A 19,504-nucleotide genomic window follows, 5' to 3' on the forward strand; every position below is an offset into this window, starting at 1 on the left:
GGTGGTGTTAGACAATTTGTGCAATGTCAATGTTCAGGAGATATAAAAATGGCTTTTTTTTGTCCAGAACTTCTGAATTGTTTGGCCAAAAAAAAAAAAAAAAAATCTGGTCATTTTAGAGATGGTGCAGTATGCAATATGCTATTTCTTTTAAAACATATTGTTGTATCATTAAGACATTTGGTATGTTTCTTTGGTACCATGCACTGAAGGTGCTCAAAATATTTTGGGGCTGTTCCATATGAAAAAATGCTAGTCCTTTTTGATTACTTTTGCTTATGGTCATGAGATTGATCTTGATATATTCCGTGTAGATTCATGCAGTGAATTTGATACTAATTATGCCATAATCTTCTATACTTCTTGCCTGCTAGTTTGATTTTCTTTGAAAACCAAACTCCTCCTAAAACATTGATCTGATTCAACTCAGATCATCTTCAGACAAAGGCATCATAATAAACAACTTGTTTGTAACAAACAAGTAGGAAATAATTTGTCACTACACTGACATTAACACAACTTAACAACCATCTATTCTTGAACACAATGGTAAAAACAAACAAACAAACAACAAAATGTATTTGTGTGTTTAATGGACTAAACACAATGCAATGAAGTTCATTTAAGTTGCTTATTTTAGTTAAAAAAAAACTACTTTTTTCACTGTATTAAAATAATGTAGTTGTCAAACTGCTTGCAGTGTTCTTTAATACAAGAATATACCTGCTGCAGATGTGGTTCTTTTAAATGCTTTACATTATATCCTTGCATGAGCATATGATCTGACTCTGAGATCATATGTGAATATTTGAGTGTCGCACCTAGTGTTTTTATTGGTTAGCTTATCCACCCATAATAAAAGGTGCATCTGTTGTTACTAGATCATTTACAGAAGCATTTGTTGTTTATACACACCAGAGTGCATACAGTTATAAAAAGAAAAAAAAAAGTTTTTTTTTTGTTTCTTGAACATATTTCCTGAACTAGTGGCAAGCGTTGATGCAAGAAATCACTGTGTATATTTAACTTTACAGCCTTTTAACTGCTCTTTCCTAAGTGCAGTCATTTGATTTCTTTGCGTAGAAAAGTAGCTGCTGTGATTATTTTGCCATGTTCGTTGACGATATTAGCATTGAAGGGTGAAATAAACTGTTTGATGGAGGGTCTCATCTGATTGGTGTAATTCCTTGCAGTAGCTCATCTGTACTAATCCTGTTATTTGAGAGTGCATGGAATTCCAGAGGCCCTGCGTGATTTGTTTGTTTGATAGAGTCTGGCCGTTATGGAATGCACTGTGCAGCATACGGTCGCGTGTTTGGCGGCTTGTATGGGGACAACCTGCAGACATGAAAGGACAAGTCTGTTATATCACACCCTGAGAAACACAGCCTGTGTTTTTATCAGAAGAATTACTAACGTAAGGGCTGTTGCCAGCACATATACATACACACCCACACACAAACATGCAGGCAGGCTATTGACTAACTGTTCCTTAGGAAAAACACTAGTCTTTCCAGAAATTGTGAACCTTGAGTGTTTGTTTCAAAGGTGTGTGTGTGTGTGTGTGTGTGTGTGTGTGTGTGTGTGTGTGTGTGTGTGTGTGTGTGTGTGTGTGTGTGTGTGTGTGTGTGTGTGTGTGTGTGTGTGTGTGTGTGTGTGTGTGTGTGTGTGTGTGTGTGTGTCTATCTGGATCTAAGGTGTGTCTCTGTTATGTGTGGAATTGTGGATTCATTGTCTGGTCCAAGTGCTCTCATAAAGCATATGAATCACAGTGTCAGTAAATGTTGCCTTGTGGGAGTTTGTGGGTACTTGTGTTTTAATTTCCCATGGTTACATCACAACCTGGTGTTAACTGTTTATTGTTTATTTGTTAGTGATTTTATTTTGTTTAATTTCTGTCTTAGCTATCTATCTATCTATCTATCTATCTATCTATCTATCTATCTATCTATCTATCTATCTATCTATCTATCTATCTATCTATCTATCTATCTATCTGTCTATCTGTCTATCTGTCTGTCTGTCTGTCTGTCTGTCTGTCTGTCTGTGTCTGTCTGTGTCTGTCTGTCTGTCTGTCTGCCTTTATATAGTTTTTAATACAGGCTATATTGCCTATATATATAAACTTTGTTTAACAAAGATCCTGTTTCCACCATAATGGCGCTGGTTCTTGTTCCCGAACTGGAGTGCTGTTCGGTGGGAAACTTTAGACTGCCACCCTGCATTTCACTCATAGCCGAAAAATGCAGTGACTGACTCCATAACCTGCCCTTAAACAAACAGTAGACAGCTCTGACTACATACAAAGTATTTATGTTTTGTGTATTTATGAATAAAATCATTTATTTTATGGAAGGCTTCAGGCCTTTCTACCACACGTAAAGACAGATATACAGCATAATAACGATTTTATGGATAAAACAGAATGTACACAAACCTGTATTTTACCGAAGGCATGCATCTATTCAATGGTGCTTAAAACTTAAAACACTAAAACCCTGCAAAAAATAACACAACTGCTGGGTTACATCTAACCCAAGAGCTGCGTAACACAAAAACTATCCAAACACTTTAGCAAAAAGATCTGTCTATTAAAGGACTAATAGAAAAAACCCAGATTGTACTTTCAATTTAAGGCCTTTAATTTAGTATTTTAATTAGTGATGATTTTGATTAGATCATGATTTTACATGATTAATTTTTTTTTTAAGAAATTGGCCAATTCCAATACTGGTTGGTTGATCATTTATTTGTTAAAACTGATTTATAGTTAATTTGGTAACACTTTAGAATAGGTAACACTTGTTCACTATTAACTATGACTTTTCCCTCAATAAATTCCTAATTTGCTGCTTATTAATATTTAGTAAGGTAGTTGTTAGGTTTAGGTTGTCACAAGGAGAGTCAGAGACGTGCGGATCCATTTGCAGCGTTTATTTAGAATCGTCAACAGGTCAGAATAATCACCAGAAAACAGGAACAACGTAGGTAATCCGGGAAACAGTTCAATAGACAGGTAATGGTCGCAATGGCAGGAAGCAGGGATCGTCAACGGGGTACACAGTCCAGAGTCATACACAGATAATCCAACACAGAGAGAAACGCTTAGAATTACGACCATATGGAACGATAAGACTTCGCAAGGTGGCTGTGTGTGTGAGTGGCTTAAATGCATGTGGGTAAATGTGAAACAGGTGTATGCAGCAATCAGTTCAGTGGGAAACGAGGAGCAGCTGTGTGCAGTGATTGGTGCAGTGGCTTATGGGGTTTGCAGTCCAGAATGTGTGTGCAAGAGTTCATGATGAGAAGACAGACCAGATACATGACAGAGCCCCTCCCCAAGGAGCGGCTTCCAGACGCTCTAACCACCTAATACAACCTGGAGGGTGGTGGAGCGGAGGCGTAACAGGGGGAGGGATGGAGGGCCAGGTCCATGTAGGGGTACTGGAACCCCGAACTGAGGCGGAGCCGACGGAGGGAGAAGCCATGATGGAGGAAGGGTTGGCTCCTGCATGGGGCCGACCGACGGAGGTGGAGCCGGTGGAGCCCGAGGCGGAACCGGAGAGTCGATGGTCCTGGGCGACACAGAGGATCCGGAGGGCCAAGGCGGAACCCAAGGCTCTGGCGACCCCGGCGGAGATGGAGGTCCGGAGGTACGCAGCGGAGCCGGAGTGACAGAGGATCGAGGCTGTGCCCACGGGAGGGAGGAGGTCCACAGAGCCGGCAGGACGGAGTGATGAGGCGCAGCCGGAGGAGTAGAGTCCAGAGGCGAAGGTGGGGCGACGACTGACCGGGGCGGAGCCGGAGAGACGATGGAGCCCGGAGGAGCTGGTGGGCCGACGGCCGACAACGGAGACGAGGGAGCACAGAGCCGGGGTGGAGCTGCAGGGTCGAAGGGCCGAGGTGGAGTCCAGGACTCTGAGACTGGAGGTGATGGTGAGGGATCCTTCAGTCTGGACACCGATGGCGACTGGCAGTCCCACGGCAAGTCCTCTGTCCTCTCAGACAGGAATCTCAGGACGACTGGATGGAACCAGCAGAGTCTCTGGAATGCTGGGCGGAACCAGCGGAGGCTCTGGAAGGCTGGGCGGTACCAGCGGAGTCTCTGGAAGGCTGGGCGGAACCAGCGGAGTCTCTGGAAGGCTGGGCGGAACCAGCGGAGCCTCTGGAAGGCTGGGCTGAACCAGCGGAGTCTCTGGAAGGCTGGGCTGAACCAGCGGAGTCTCTGGAAGGCTGGGCTGAACCAGCGGAGTCTCTGGAAGGCTGGGCTGAACCAGCGGAGTCTCTGGAAGGCTGGGCTGAACCAGCGGAGTCTCTGGAAGGCTGGGCTGAACCAGCGGAGTCTCTGGAAGGCTGGGCGGAACCAGAGGAGTCTCTGGAAGGCTGGGCTGAACCAGCGGAGTCTCTGGAAGGCTGGGCTGAACCAGCGGAGTCTCTGGAAGGCTGGGCTGAACCAGCGGAGTCTCTGGAAGGCTGGGCTGAACCAGCGGAGTCTCTGGAAGGCTGGGCTGAACCAGCGGAGTCTCTGGAAGGCTGGGCTGAACCAGCGGAGTCTCTGGAAGGCTGGGCGGAACCAGCGGAGTCTCTGGAAGGCTGGCTTGAGGAGCGGGCTCTGGACGACGCTCTTGTGAAGCGGGCTCTGGACGACGCTCTTGAGAAGCGGGCTCTGGACGACACTCTTGAGGAGCGGGCTCTGGAGAACTGGACGACCCCAGCGGAGATTCAGGAGGGCTGGGCGTCTCCAGCGGAGACTCTGGAAGAGCAGGCTCTGAGCGAGCGGTCACTGGAGGGCGCTCAGGCTGTGCGGTCGTGTTTTGGCTTGACTCAGGATATGAGGTCGCTGCTTTGGCAGGTGCTGACCGTAAGAGACCGACTGTTCGTGCTGACAGTAGTGGTGGGTCCTCTAGGCTGGACATGAATCTTTGCCAAGCCGTGGTGAAATGTGGGTGTTGTGATTCTGGGCTAGTGGCCATCTTGTGAACAGGCTCGGGAGGAGCGGCCATCTTATGCTGTGGCTCTGAGCTGGAACTTTCTGTGGGAAGATGGTTCTCTTCCACAATTCCCACAGTAAAAGGAGAGCCACACAACAAAAGAGCAAGATCTATATAATATTGCAGAGTCCAGCCAGGTTCACACATTGGCATGAGGGAAGCCAATGGCTCTAAGAGTCCTCCCCGAAAGAAAATCATCAGGCACTGTTCCTCCATAGTCGACTGATTAGCCAATTCGATGAAGTCCATCGCATACTCCTCAATAGTCCGCTCATCCTGCTTGAGACGCATGATCTGTACAGTGGTGTTCGTGCTGGAACCGGATGACACCATACTCGCTGCTGGATCCTTGTAGTGGCGAAGTCTTCTGTCACAAGGAGAGTCAGAGACGTGCGGATCCATTTGCAGCGTTTATTTAGAATCGTCAACAGGTCAGAATAATCACCAGAAAACAGGAACAACGTAGGTAATCCGGGAAACAGTTCAATAGACAGGTAATGGTCGCAATGGCAGGAAGCAGGGATCGTCAACGGGGTACACAGTCCAGAGTCATACACAGATAATCCAACACAGAGAGAAACGCTTAGAATTACGACCATATGGAACGATAAGACTTCGCAAGGTGGCTGTGTGTGTGAGTGGCTTAAATGCATGTGGGTAAATGTGAAACAGGTGTATGCAGCAATCAGTTCAGTGGGAAACGAGGAGCAGCTGTGTGCAGTGATTGGTGCAGTGGCTTATGGGGTTTGCAGTCCAGAATGTGTGTGCAAGAGTTCATGATGAGAAGACAGACCAGATACATGACATAGGTATTGGGTAGGATTAGGGATGTAGAATAAGGTCATGTACAATAAGGCATTAATATGTGCTTAATTAGTACTGATAAATGGCCAATATTCTAGTAATATGCATGCTAATAAGTCGTAGTTAATAGTGAATAAGTGTTACCTATTCTAAAGTGTTACCGTTATTTTTTTCTATAACAAGCAAACCTTAAACCAAAATATGTATAGACATTTGAAATTAAAGGGATATGCTACATCTTTGTCCTATGTTGTCCATTGAAACACCACTCTTTTGTAAATGTGTTGAAACTAGAGATTACAGTTTATAAAGTTTAAATTGTAGATATGTTTATTACACAAACACACCCATTCCATTCAAAAGGCCTTTTTACTTTTTATGATACAGTAGATGGATGCACTGTTTTGCTTCAAAATCTGGACCACCATTCACTGCCATTAAAGCTGTACCATCAACAGTGTCTCGTAAGCAAACCCGGTGTTCTGTGTTCGGATGTAGCATAAGAGTTTTTTCTTCCAACATCTGAGCCACTGAGGACGCAGTGGATTACTTTTATTTTTAAAGGTAATGTACCTTAAAATCTACCTAAATTTGTTTATGTCTGCACAAATCATTTCACTCCAGGAACGTTGTAACCATATTTGTGACCCTGGACCACAAAACCAGTCTTAAGTCGCTGGGGTATATTTGCAGCAATAGCCAAAAATACATTGCATGGGTCAAAATTTTTGATTTTTCTTTTATGCCAAAAATCATTAAGAAATTAGGTAAAGTTCATGTTCCATGAAGATTTTTTGTAAAATTCCTACTGTAAACATATCAAAATGTAATTTTTGATTTGTAATAAGCATTGTTAAGAACCTAATTTGGACAACTTTAAAGGTGATTTTCTCAGGATTTTTGATTTTTTTGCACCCTCAGATTTCTGATTTCAAATAGATGTATCTCGGCCAAATATTGTCCTATCCTAACAAACCATACATCAATAGAAAGCTTATTTATTGAGCATTCATCTGATGTATAAATCTCAGTTTTGTCAAATTTAACCTTATGACTGGTTTTGTGGTCCAGGGTCACATTTGTGTGTGTGTCGTTTCGTTAATCTGCAACTTTTTTCAAAAGAGTTGAAATTATTATCACAGGGAGAGTTGGACTGAATTCCCTTTTACTTGTTGGTTAGACAGTAATATCAATCACAACCAAAACTGTTAATTTTCATAAAAGAAATAGTCCAAAGCATGAAAGTCCATGAATAGGCTCGTTGGCCGCAACACCCCAGTCCCTTAGTCCATAGAAACAAAAGTAATGATAAAGATAATACTCATCAGTCTGTTGACTCACATCAAATGTCCACAAAAAGAGAAAAAGTATAATCAGCTGGTTCAAGGCCCCATAAAAACATGTTATCCTCCAGCTGAAAAAAGGTCCTCGGAGTATAGTCCATATACGTATATATCCCAGAGCAGAGCGTGCACAGCTCATAAGTCAAATGTATCATCTCTCTTTTCTAAGAGATAATTTTGGACCATTGCTCTGTTCAAGGTAACAAAAGCATGCCATCTCACCAAACATACCTCTTTATAAAATAGCCGCCCTTCCTCTCTTATAGGCAGGCGCATCGAGTCGTTAGCAGCCAACAAAAGTTCCCATAATTCCCCCTCACCCAATGCACAGGAGAATATTCAAAATCAACATATAATGCCAATAAAAAGAATAAACAATACGCATTTAGGCATAATAGACATTCACATAAAATCTATACACCTAGTGAGAAACTATTATACAGGCTTTACCGTGGCAGTGTCACAGCATAGCGAACGTTATAAAAGTATTTGTGTGTATGTGTGTTTCTCATCCATTGTTGCAAGTGGGCTGTGAAAACATACATGTATTAAGTAACCAATCTGAGACATCCTGGTTTATTCTCATAGGTGTTTCTTCTGCAGGAGTCTCTCCTTCATCTGTGTCCGACTTTGGTTCATTCATGTACGGCTGAACACCAGTTCTCTTGCTCTCAATAATGTTGCTTCTACTGATTGTTTATTGCTGTAGGTACACATATAGGTGCCCTTTAAACCAAAAACAGACAGAACCGTCCAACTTTATCTTTGTGAAATTATGCTACATAAAACATCAGAATGGAGAAAAAAAAACAACAACAGCATTTTCTTTGTTACCACTGTGATCTTGCTCTGCCTGCTATAGTATTTTCTCCTCTTTGCGCTCATCTTCAGCGTTTGTGACATCTGTTAACATCCTCTTTACAGACTCAGGCATGATGTAAAGAATAAGTACAAAAAATATAATTTCACGATAGACAGATTGGTGACCGCTACTTTACTGTAAGTCTAATTAGCTTTGTATAAAAGCAGTAGAGGTTTATGCTAATCCCAATGTAGACAGCACAAATAAAGGTACATTTGTTCATGGATAAATTCTCCTAATTCTTGTCGTGTTCTACTCAAGATGTGCACAGCAGTGGTTGGCCATTGTCAGATCTGTTTTTACAAAATATTGCATCTTTACTGTTATTTAAAGCTGATGTCCCACTGTAGCCCATCCAAAACAACTGTCAGTGAGTCTCATTTGATCCATCTCATGTGTTACATTTGGAAATTGCAGTCAAACTGCTGCAGACCTCGCAGTCCTGGGGAAAATCCTATGAGTCTCGGAAACTGGACAAAGTTTGTCTAAGAAGTCACTAGATTTGTCACTTGGCACCTTTTTTGTGAAAAAAAAAAAAAAAAAAAAATCATGAAAGGGGCATGGAAAGTTTTTTTTTTTTTTTTTTTTTTGTTAAGTTTGTTTGGTCATTGGTCAAGTTTATTTGTGTCATTCAGATTGATTAAGTTTTAGATTATGTATTACATTTTTAGGATTTATGCTGTCTGATGCATTTTTCCCCCCAGTAAAACAAGATAAATATAATTATATAGATTTTGTTTTTAAGGATGTTTATATATTTGTATGTAAAAACAAGCATATGCAGATATACAAAAACATTTTCTGCCAATGTTGGATGCTTATATCACATCCAACACTTACATACATTCAAACTAAACTGAGCCCTTACTCATTTGATCTGGGCAGTATTATGTTTTTATGCCCTTTGGAGAATACTGGACAGTAAACAAGGAAAGAATGATTGTTGGACACACCCATTTGTCCCTTGAATCACAGATTGGCCCCAGGCCTCTGCATGCTTCACTTTGCTGTAAATTATTACAGCTTTGAGTCATTATGTACATTATGGCTGTCTGTAAATGATTTTCGTTATAAGAGCTTTGAGCATTGTGTGTGTGTGTAAGTGCATGCACATGCAAGCAACTGTAGTGAATGCCCAAAACTTGTGCTACACTCACCAGCGCATATGCAAAGTCCATGCCAGTTTGAGAAAGAGGTCCCTCTAGAGGAGACCCCTCACCACTCAGCATATTGAAATTCATAGTGTTCAAAATCCTGCCAGAAAAAAATCAGTAAGTGCCAAGTCTCATGCCTCAACCAGTGAATACTATTTAAAGGGGTCATCGGATGCCCATTTTCCACAAGTTGATATGATTCTTCAGGGTCTTAGCAAGTCTATAACATGCTTAAAAAGTCTATAACATGTTTTGGTTAAAATTTCTCAATAGTAGTGTAAAAAAACACCCTTTTTACCTTTTAAAATTTTATCTCTGCAAAAATCAACCTGTTCTGGTGGATGTTGCTTTAAATTCTAATGCACTCTCTCACCTCGCCCCTCTATTCTCTCTGTAGAGCGATGAGCCTGTTTACTTTAGCTGCATTTAGCCACGTTTAGCAACAGAACTTGCTAACTAGCACGTTATTACTCACTTCTGCTGTAAGTAAAGCTGGATAACGAATGATTTGCACAAATATAGACGCATTTATGTAGATCGGGAGGTGCATTCCTTTCACAAACAAAAGTCATCCACTACGTCTTCAGCAGCTCAGATTTTGGGAGTAAATAACAACAGAACACCTAAATCGCTTAGGAGCCATTCTTGTCTATTTCCCTGTTACAGCTCATTCAAGGCTGGTCTAAGTTAAGACAGTTATGTCAATCAATCTATTGTGGGAGCGGCCTTTATCATTGTGACATCACACAGACGAGATGCTCAGAATGGCTTGATTTGAAAAAGGGGAAGGTATTTTTACAGATTAAATAAAAACCACTGGGTGGTGAGTTTGTGTACACACTGCCAACACACATTTATGTTCAAACAACATGTAAAAGTTAAATTTGCATCAAATGTCCCCTTTAAATTGCAAAGAATGTCAAAATAACATGTAAATGTGTCTTGTTGTGCAAAAAAAAATGTGTATACAATGTGTAATATAGGCTAAAATAGAGTTACACGTCGTCTTAATGTCACGTTGAATAACAGGGGAGGTCTGGGTCCAAATGCAAGTGAGTAATTTTTAATGAATATAACAAAAACAAACAACAGAAAGGCCAACACGGCACAAAACTAATAACTGAAACACAAAGTAACCAAAACCAAGAACAAGATCCAAAGCCAAGATATCAAAAACACCATATAACAAAACAAGACACGAGACAATGCAGACATGAATCAGAATGAACAGTGAAGATATTTATAGACCTAATGGTGAACAGATGTGGGTGATTAGTGCTAATGACAAGGACAGGTGACAATCTAGGGAGTGCAGTGCAGGAAAGCGACCTCAGGTGGCTGAGGGAAACCCCACAGCCCCGATCATGACACTTAACAGACAGGAAGCCTTATGTAATGAGAAAAGGTTTTTTTATCAGGACAAAAAAAGACATATTTTGTAAGATGGACCCTGAAAACCTTTACAATTTTTGTCACAAGCATATTTATAGAATGTTTTCTTTTTATTTTCTTTTTGTTTTAATGTTTGTATTTATTTTATTATTGGAATGTTAAATCTGCTATGCAATGGCCTGTGAAGCTGACCTGACAATATATTTAAATACAACAACAGCCCTAACCACTGATAAAACAAAACACTTGACAGTATGTCTATAACAATGTCCTGACAACCACTTACAAAATAAATAAATAAAACAAAAAAGAATAATAAATAAATACATAATCAAATTATTGATTAACAAAATTTTTATGCAATAAAAGCTGCCAAACCTTCAGAGTTATTCTTTTTATGGGACCAAAGTTCACTTTGGTAGCATCTAAAATTACATTAATATCAGTCCTTTTTCCTTTTCTTAACGTCTACTTGAAATGACCTTTAACTATCAGAAAGTCTAGTTCAGTTCTGTGGAAAATCATATTCTTCTGGCTTACTGTTTGAAATTAAATTAAACACACATAGACACAAACTGGTTTCCATGTTTTATGGGGACTCCCCATAGGCATCATGATTTTTTTACTGTACAAACTGTATTTTCTATACCCTTACCTTAATCCTACCCCGAAACCTAAACCTAGACTGGTAATACTATACTTGTGGGGAAATTTGGCCCTTGTGTGTAATACAAGGTACACACACACACACACACACACACACACACACACACATACATACATTAAAGGTGCCATAGAATGAAAACTGTATTTACCTTGGCATAGTTGAATAATAACAGTTCTGTACAAGGACATGACATACCATGAGTCTCAAACATCACCATTTCCTCCTCCTTATATAATTCTGGTGTTTGCAAAAGACCACTGAAAAATAGGTCTATTCCAACATAACACAGACTATTACGCAATAGTTAATAGATCGTTAATAGTTACGCCCCCACCATTTGCATAGCCCAATCATCAGTAACGTCAGTACATCAGTAAAATAAGGCAAGCCACTAAAGGGACATGGTTAGCTTAATGCTAGAGGTAGCATGTTACATTGCAGTACAAAAGATTTTACTTACCACATAAATGGAGAGATGACTGCCCCGATGATGTCGAATGATTTACAGATCCTGAGCATCACTAACAAGCATCTAAACTTGTGTGGTAATTATTGTCGCTGCAGTATAAGGTTACACAGAGCACATGCAATCACAATACTGATTAAAATGATCGCTCATTCAAAACGGCAGTTTCAACAAACTGCATATTAAAAGCGGCTAGAGCTCCGTAATTAAATATATATTTTCCTCCATGTGCAAGCTATTGAGATGAGCAGCTCTGTAAAACAGACAATCAGAGCAGAGCTCATCATTAATATTCACGAACCTTTCAAATAAGGTAATAACAGACCATTTCATTCTAGGGACAAATCCTAGGGTTGTAAAAGGGCTTGTAAAACTGTTTCTGGAGATTTTTTTTGCCCTTTCCTATGCCATATACATTCTATGTAGATATCAGAGAACAATTTAAAATATTGTATCAATGGCACCTTTAAGTCTTGCACACAATAAAACCAAAATGACTGTTTGCACAAGTTACTTATTGGTTAATGTTCTTTTAGCCTTTCTTAAAAAATAATGTACCAACAAGGTAAAAAAAAAAAATCTTTTTTTTTTTTTTTCAGGTGCTGGTAACCCAAAGTGTGAGATTGCCATAGTCATGTGCAGGAGCAAGTCACTGGACTCAAATAGTGACAGGTACAAAATCTCTGACATGCACTCCAAAAAAATGATATCAACATAACCAGGTTAAATTAGCATACAGACATTGGCAAATGTTTTGCAATCTCTCTCTCTCTCAAACACAAACTCATTCTGGCATGGGATCCTGTGGTCAGCGCTGAGATCTACATTGCCTACATTCTTTCACTAAGTTGACTTTAAACAACACAGTACAGCTGAGCTTTGACATGCCACTGTACTAGCTCATATAGACTTTACTCACATTTTACTGCAAAGCTTATTAGAACTTTACTACTCTTAAATATATTTTAGAGTTTTTATGTTGTAATAAACAATATGTATGTTTAAGCCATAAACCCTTACAGAGCTAGGGGTCTCATTCATGTACATAGCACTAATGGTGCAAACTGAATTGTCAGTTTATTATCAGTTTGTCAAAAATTAACCAATGTATTAATTTAAAAATATAAATAAAGTACTGTTCTGGTAAAATTATTGTAGATACTAGGGATGCAACAATACAGTTCAATATATACCTCTTTTTTTTTAAACAACGTTTTTTTTGTTTAGTTCAGTTCTGATGGCTTGGCACATTAGGGTGGTTTTTTTATGGGATGATTTTAGACTCAAAATAATTAATAGATTCACGCACAATTATCCATGTGCTGCATAAATTTTATGCATGTATCTTACTAATCACAAACAAATGCCTTTCAATTTGAGTCAGTGTAATTCGAGATTAAATGATTGTGCAACGATTTATACAAACACAGACATGTTTGCGAATTAAAATGTTCTGTTCTGCAATAATATATCATAAATTGCTCATGCAAAAAGGATTCTGTGCATTTGTGGATCAGGTGACACGCATGCATTTATTGACGTCTTGTTCGAGTCAGTGTTGTTCAGTTCATTTGGAATTTGAGACTTAATTTTTGCAGTTTACAGCATTTCACACACGAACAAGGCCCAGTGCAATTCATTATCGTGTACAAGATTTGAAACAAAATTTGGAAAGCGTGTTAAGTACAAAGCCTGGTGTAGGCAACATAAGTAATAGACTGTAGCATTCAAATTCAGATAGCCAACATTGTGAATATGAAAACACACACACACACACACACACACACACACACACACACACACACACACACACACACACACACACACACACACACACACACACGTTGGGTTTACATGTTTTATGGGGACATTCCATAGGCGTAATGGTTTTTATACTGTACAAACCGTATTTTCTATGGCCCTACACCTACCCTACACCTAAACCTAGCCCTCACAGGAGATTGTGCACACTTTTACTTCCTCAAAAAAACTCATTGTGCATGATTTATAAGCCTGTTTCCTCATGGGGACCTGAGAAATGTCCCCACAAGGTCAAAATCTACTGGTATTCCTATCCTTGTGGGGACATTTGGTCCCCATAACGTGATGAATACCAGGTACACACACACACACACACACACACACACACACACACACACACACACACACACACACACACACACACACAAACATCTAATTATAATGAGATTAAACTCAATATCCAGAAAACCTTTGAAATAAAATGTTGAGATTAAAATAATTTAATTTCGAGAATGAAGTCGCTGTGTTTCAAGAAAAAAAAGCTAGTTAAAATTTGAAGAAAATTCGAAATAAAATGCTGAGAATAAACACTCATGTCATGTTCATTTCATCTCGTTGGACCGTGGTAAACAGCGTCTACAGTGGCATTCTCCAAGTAGATCAGAGAGTAATGTTCGTGGATCTAACTTATGATGGGAATGACCGGAATTCAATTCCGTCCTTTTCTCATCACATATCACATTGGAAAAGTGGAAATCAATTGCCTAACAAGTTTGTAATAGTAACATTACATTTAGATTTAGTCATTTTGCAGATGCTTTTATCCAAAGCGACTTTCAAATGCGGATAAGTCTCAGTTTAATGCAGTATATATGTAAGAAGTTTTTTTTTTTTTTTTATCTAACAAATAAAATTAAAACAGAATAGAAAAATGTATAATAAAAACTGTATAGTAAATAAAAAGTAAAACAGATTAAAATCTTTTTTTTTTAAATGGTTTAGGGGTAGGTAAGGAGGGCTTTGTTGCCCATAGTAAATAAAATATGTTCTAGCTATTTTTTCCCTAGGCATTCATTGTCATTCCTTTAGCTAGCAAGCTTTATGCGTCTGCTTGAGCGCGTAATAAGCTATCCTATAAAAGGGTCATTGGTTTACATTTATATTTAGCAGACGCTTTAATCCTAAGCAATTTACTAAAGAGGACAATGGAAGCAATCAAAATCAACAAAAGAGCAATAACATGCAAGTGCTATTACAAGTCTCAGTTAGCCTAACGTACACATAGCAAGTTTTTCTTTTATTATAAATTATATAATTACAAAAAAGAAAACATAGAATAAAAAGGAAAAAGCTTAATATAGTATAATTAATTTAATATAAACATGTGATTACTAATGGCTTAAATGAGTTACTATAACAGTTAATAATAATGATAATAACAATAATAATCATAATAATACAAGGAATAAATAATTGACAACCTGCCATTGAATTACAGAAAAAAAGGTACCGTCAGAAAGTTGTTTGGCAAAATTAAAAGGCTAAAAGCTATTCTGTCTTAAGACAAGTTAAGTTAGAACAAGTTCAGTTAAACATCTGTATTATATTTCTATGAACAGAGGATAATAGCCAAACAAAAAAAAAAAAACAAAGAAAACAATTTAACATTCATAAAACTGTATGCAATGGAATGCACACATTACTGGGGCTATAGTGCCATCTAGTGGTCGCTGATTTTCTTTGGCTCATCTGAGTGTGGACCGCAAACTGTGTGTGTGTGGATTGAGCAAGGCTAAAAGGGCGGAACGAAAGTCTCAAAATACTCAGAAGAACTCAGAAGAGATTTGAATAAATGCACGCGTGTCGCCTGATCCACAAATGTGACCCTGGACCACAAAACCAGTCATAAGGTTAAATTTTACAAAACTGAGATGTATACATCACATGAAAGTTCAATAAATAAGCTTTCTATTGATGTATGGTTTGTTAGGATAGGACAATATTTGGCCGAGATACATCTATTTGAAAATCAGGAATCTGAGGGTGGAAAAAAATCAAAATACTGAGAAAATCACCTTTAAAGTTGTCCAAGTTAGGTTCTTAACAATGCATAGTACTAATCAAAAATTACATCTTGATATATTTACAGTAGGAATTTTGCAAAAAATCTTCATGGAACATGATCTTTACTTAATTTCCTAATGATTTTTGGCATAAAAGAAAAATCTATAATTTTGACCCATGCAATGTATTTTTGGCTATTGCTACAAACATACCCCAGCGACTTAAGACTGGTTTTGTGGTCCAGGGTCACAAATGCACATTTGAATTGCTAAATGCAAAAATTATGATACTTCAAGACAAACCATAACATTTGTATTTACAAATATGTCTCTGTTTGAACAAAATGCTGCACATTAATGTAATTCTTAACTCTGCAGACACTGGTTGGAAGGCATTTGTTTCAGTGTAGCGACACAAATTTGCGATTTTTCCAAATCTGGTACACATTAATTAATTGCACTGAGGCTTGTTTGTGTGTTATGCTGTAAATGCTGTAAACTGTGAAAATGAAGTCTCAAAAACCAAATTAACTTAACAAGACGTCAATAAATGCACACGTGTCACCTGATCCACAAATGTGCGGAATCCTTTTTGTATGAGAATTTATGATATATTAATGCAGAACAGAACATTTTTATTCACAAACATGTCCGTGTTTGTACAAATTGCTGCACGATCATTTAATCCCGAATTACACTGACTCAAATTGAAAGGCATTTGTTTGTGGTTAGTAAGATACATGCATAAAATGTATGCAGTACATGGATAATTGTGCGTGAATCTATTTATTATTTTCAGTCTAAAATCATCCCATAGTTTTTGTGATATATGATTAAAAATGTGATTTAAGAAAAAAAATGAACAAAAAAAAAAACACCTTGACTTCCTGTTTTGTTGAGATGCCGTGTGGTTTGTTTTTAGCTCTCTGTGATTGTAGCTTTCTGGAGCTTGTTTTTCTTTAGAAATCTTTATCTTATTATTACTCTCTGCTGTTTAAAGTAATTAAAAACAGCTTTACTCCCAACAGACTTGTGAAATTATCCGTCACACTAATCTGACCGCTCACTTTACCCGTTAATCCGCGACTGCAGTGGGTTAGCTATTTAGCTAGCCACTGGCGACTTGCATTTACATTTACGTTCTCTACTCGCGTCTAATACCGCTCTCCTTTCTCTCTCGCGAACCATTTAGCTTTTATTCCACAACCACGATTTGCAACAAGTTAGCATTCAGTTAGCCGATTAGCTTGCGAATCGCGTTTCCTTTTACGTCCTATTCACTCCGTTGTTCCTCCTCCCATACCTCTCTTCAAGAGTTCATCATAACAACAGTGGTAAGTTGGAACCATTCTACAAAAACGGTGAGTACCCTGCTGAAAAAAACAGCATATGCTGGTTTTTTCAGCAGGGTAATGGCTTCTTCTCTTGCTATTGTTGTCTGCACCACCTGCCACATGTATAGCTTATCTATCTCTGCCGGCAGTGAGCCTTATACATGTGATAAATGCAAGGAAATAGCTAGGCTGACAGAGAAGATTTCAGAACTAGAGACACACATCCAAACTTTAATGGAGGATAGTAAGAATGTGAGGGACTTGGATACAGCTTTGGATATGACTAGTTCAGGGAGACATGCAAATTGTTCGGTTCCGGTAGTTACAGTGCCCGTGCAGCAGGGCAACTGGGTGACTGTGAGACGGCATAGTCGTGGGTCAAAACACCGCTCTTCCGTTCCGATTAGAACATCAAACAGGTTCTCCCCACTCAGTGACGCACCCACTGAGAAACCTGATGAAAGTGCTCTAGTAATTGGCGATTCTATTGTACGGAACGTGAAAATAGAGACTCCAGCCACCATAGTCCAGTGTTTACCGGGAGCCAGAGCGCCTGACATCTTGGCAAATTTAAAAGTGCTGGCTAATGCTAAATGTAAATTCAGTAAGATTGTTATTCACGTCGGCACTAATGATGTTCGACTTCGCCAGTCGGAGATCACTAAAAATAATGTTAAAGAGGTGTGTGAACTTGCAAGTACGATGTCAGACACTGTAATATGCTCTGGTCCCCTCCCTGCTTACCGTGGTGACGAGATACATAGTAGATTGTCATCATTAAATGGTTGGATGTCAAAGTGGTGCCCGCGAAATAACATAGGTTTCATAGACAACTGAACGAGTTTCTGGGGCAGACCCGACCTGTTGAAAAGAGATGGTCTTCATCCCTCCGGATTTGGAGCATCTCTCCTATCTAGAAATATGGCACATAGTCTTAGCATTTGCACTTGACTAACTGGGGCCCAGGTCAGGAAGCAGACAGACTGGCTAAACCGACCGTCTGCTAGCCTCCTCACGTCACAGAAATCAGTTAATTCTCAGCACATAGAGACCCTTTCACCTAGATATCACACTTTAGAGACTGTGTCTGTTCCCCGAGCTAGAAAATACAATAAACGTCCAAAGCAATGTAAGAGTAACAATTTAATTGATGTTCAACAAATAAAAAATCTATATAATACTGAGAAACAAATGATAAAGCTTGGCTTATTAAATATCAGGTCACTTTCTACGAAAGCAATTTTTGTAAATGATATGATCACTGATCATAAGCTAGATGTGCTCTGTTTGACAGAAACCTGGCTAAAACCAGATGATTACATTATTTTAAATGAGGCAACCCCCCAAAATTACTGTTATAAACATGTGCCACGTGTAAAAGGCAAGGGGGGAGGTGTTTGCACAATATATAGCAATATGTTCAGTGTTTCTCAGAGAACGGGCTTTAAGTATAACTCTTTTGAAGTAATGGTGCTCCATATAACATTAGCCAAAGAATCAAGTATTAATGATAAATCTCCTGTGAAGTTTTTACTGGCTACTGTATACAGGCCACCAGGGCACCATACAGACTTTATTAAAGAATTTGCTGATTTTCTATCCGAATTAGTGTTGGCCGCAGATAAAGTCTTAATAGTGAGACTAGCGAAACATGCCAATTTGAAAAAATAACAGAATGCATAGTTGAAATAAAAAATTGGATGGCAAGAAATTTTTTGCTGCTAAATTCTGAAAAAACAGAGGTGTTTCGAAAGCCACATTTCTAGCATTTGCAAAACTGCATTTTTTCATCTAAAAAATATATTATGAAATTACGACCTATGCTCACGAAGTCAAATGCAGAAACGTTAATCCATGCGTTCATGACCTCAAGGATAGATTATTGTAATGCTTTATTGGGTGGTTGTTCTGCACGCTTAATAAACAAACTCCAGCTAGTCCAAAATGCAGCAGCTAGAGTTCTTACTAGAACCAGAAAGTATGACCATATTAGCCCGGTTCTGTCAGCACTGCACTATTAAACATCGTATAGATTTCAAAATCCTGCTAATAACTTATAAAGCCCTTATAAAGGTTTAGCTCCTCAGTACTTGAGCGAGCTCTTATCATATTATAGTCCCTCACGTCCGCTGCGTTCTCAAAATTCCGTCAATTTGATAGTACCTAGAATATCAAAATCAACTGCGGGCGGCAGATCTTTTTCACATTTAGCGCCCAAACTCTGGAACAATCTACCTAACACTGTTCAGGAGGCAGACACACTCTGTCAGTTTAAATCTAGATTAAAGACCCATCTCTTTAACCTGGCCTACACTTAATACATTTCATAATCCAAATCCATTAAAGGATTGTTAGGCTGCATTATTTAGGTCAACCGGAACCAGGGACACTTCCTATAACACCTGATGTACTCGTTGCATCAGAAGAAGATTGGCATCTACGCTAATATTAGTATCTTTCCTTCTTATTCCGAGGTCACCGTAGCCAACTGTATCCAGATCAGACGGTCACTGCAGTCTCCCGGATCTAGTTCGTACCCATCAGCAGAGATATCCTCTACAGCCCTGAATGTCAGCAGAGACCACATCAAAGACAGATCATCAGTGAAGACCTCATCACCTAGACGGCCATCGACGCAAGACAGCGAAAACCAGATGAGTCCTTTCC

General features: G+C 39.1%; 1 protein-coding gene across 1 annotated transcript in view; it reads left to right on the top strand.

The window, feature by feature from the left end:
• acad11 (acyl-CoA dehydrogenase family, member 11) overlaps nt 1–19,504 on the top strand; it is a 136,696-nt gene that overhangs the window by 78,137 nt on the left and 39,055 nt on the right. Inside the window, 1 exon segment of the mRNA XM_073830391.1 lies at nt 12,279–12,351. Coding sequence (XP_073686492.1) covers nt 12,279–12,351 — 73 coding nt within the window.

Source organism: Garra rufa, chromosome 24 (genome assembly GCF_049309525.1).
Source record: "Garra rufa chromosome 24, GarRuf1.0, whole genome shotgun sequence".
Classification (NCBI taxonomy): domain Eukaryota; kingdom Metazoa; phylum Chordata; class Actinopteri; order Cypriniformes; family Cyprinidae; genus Garra; species Garra rufa.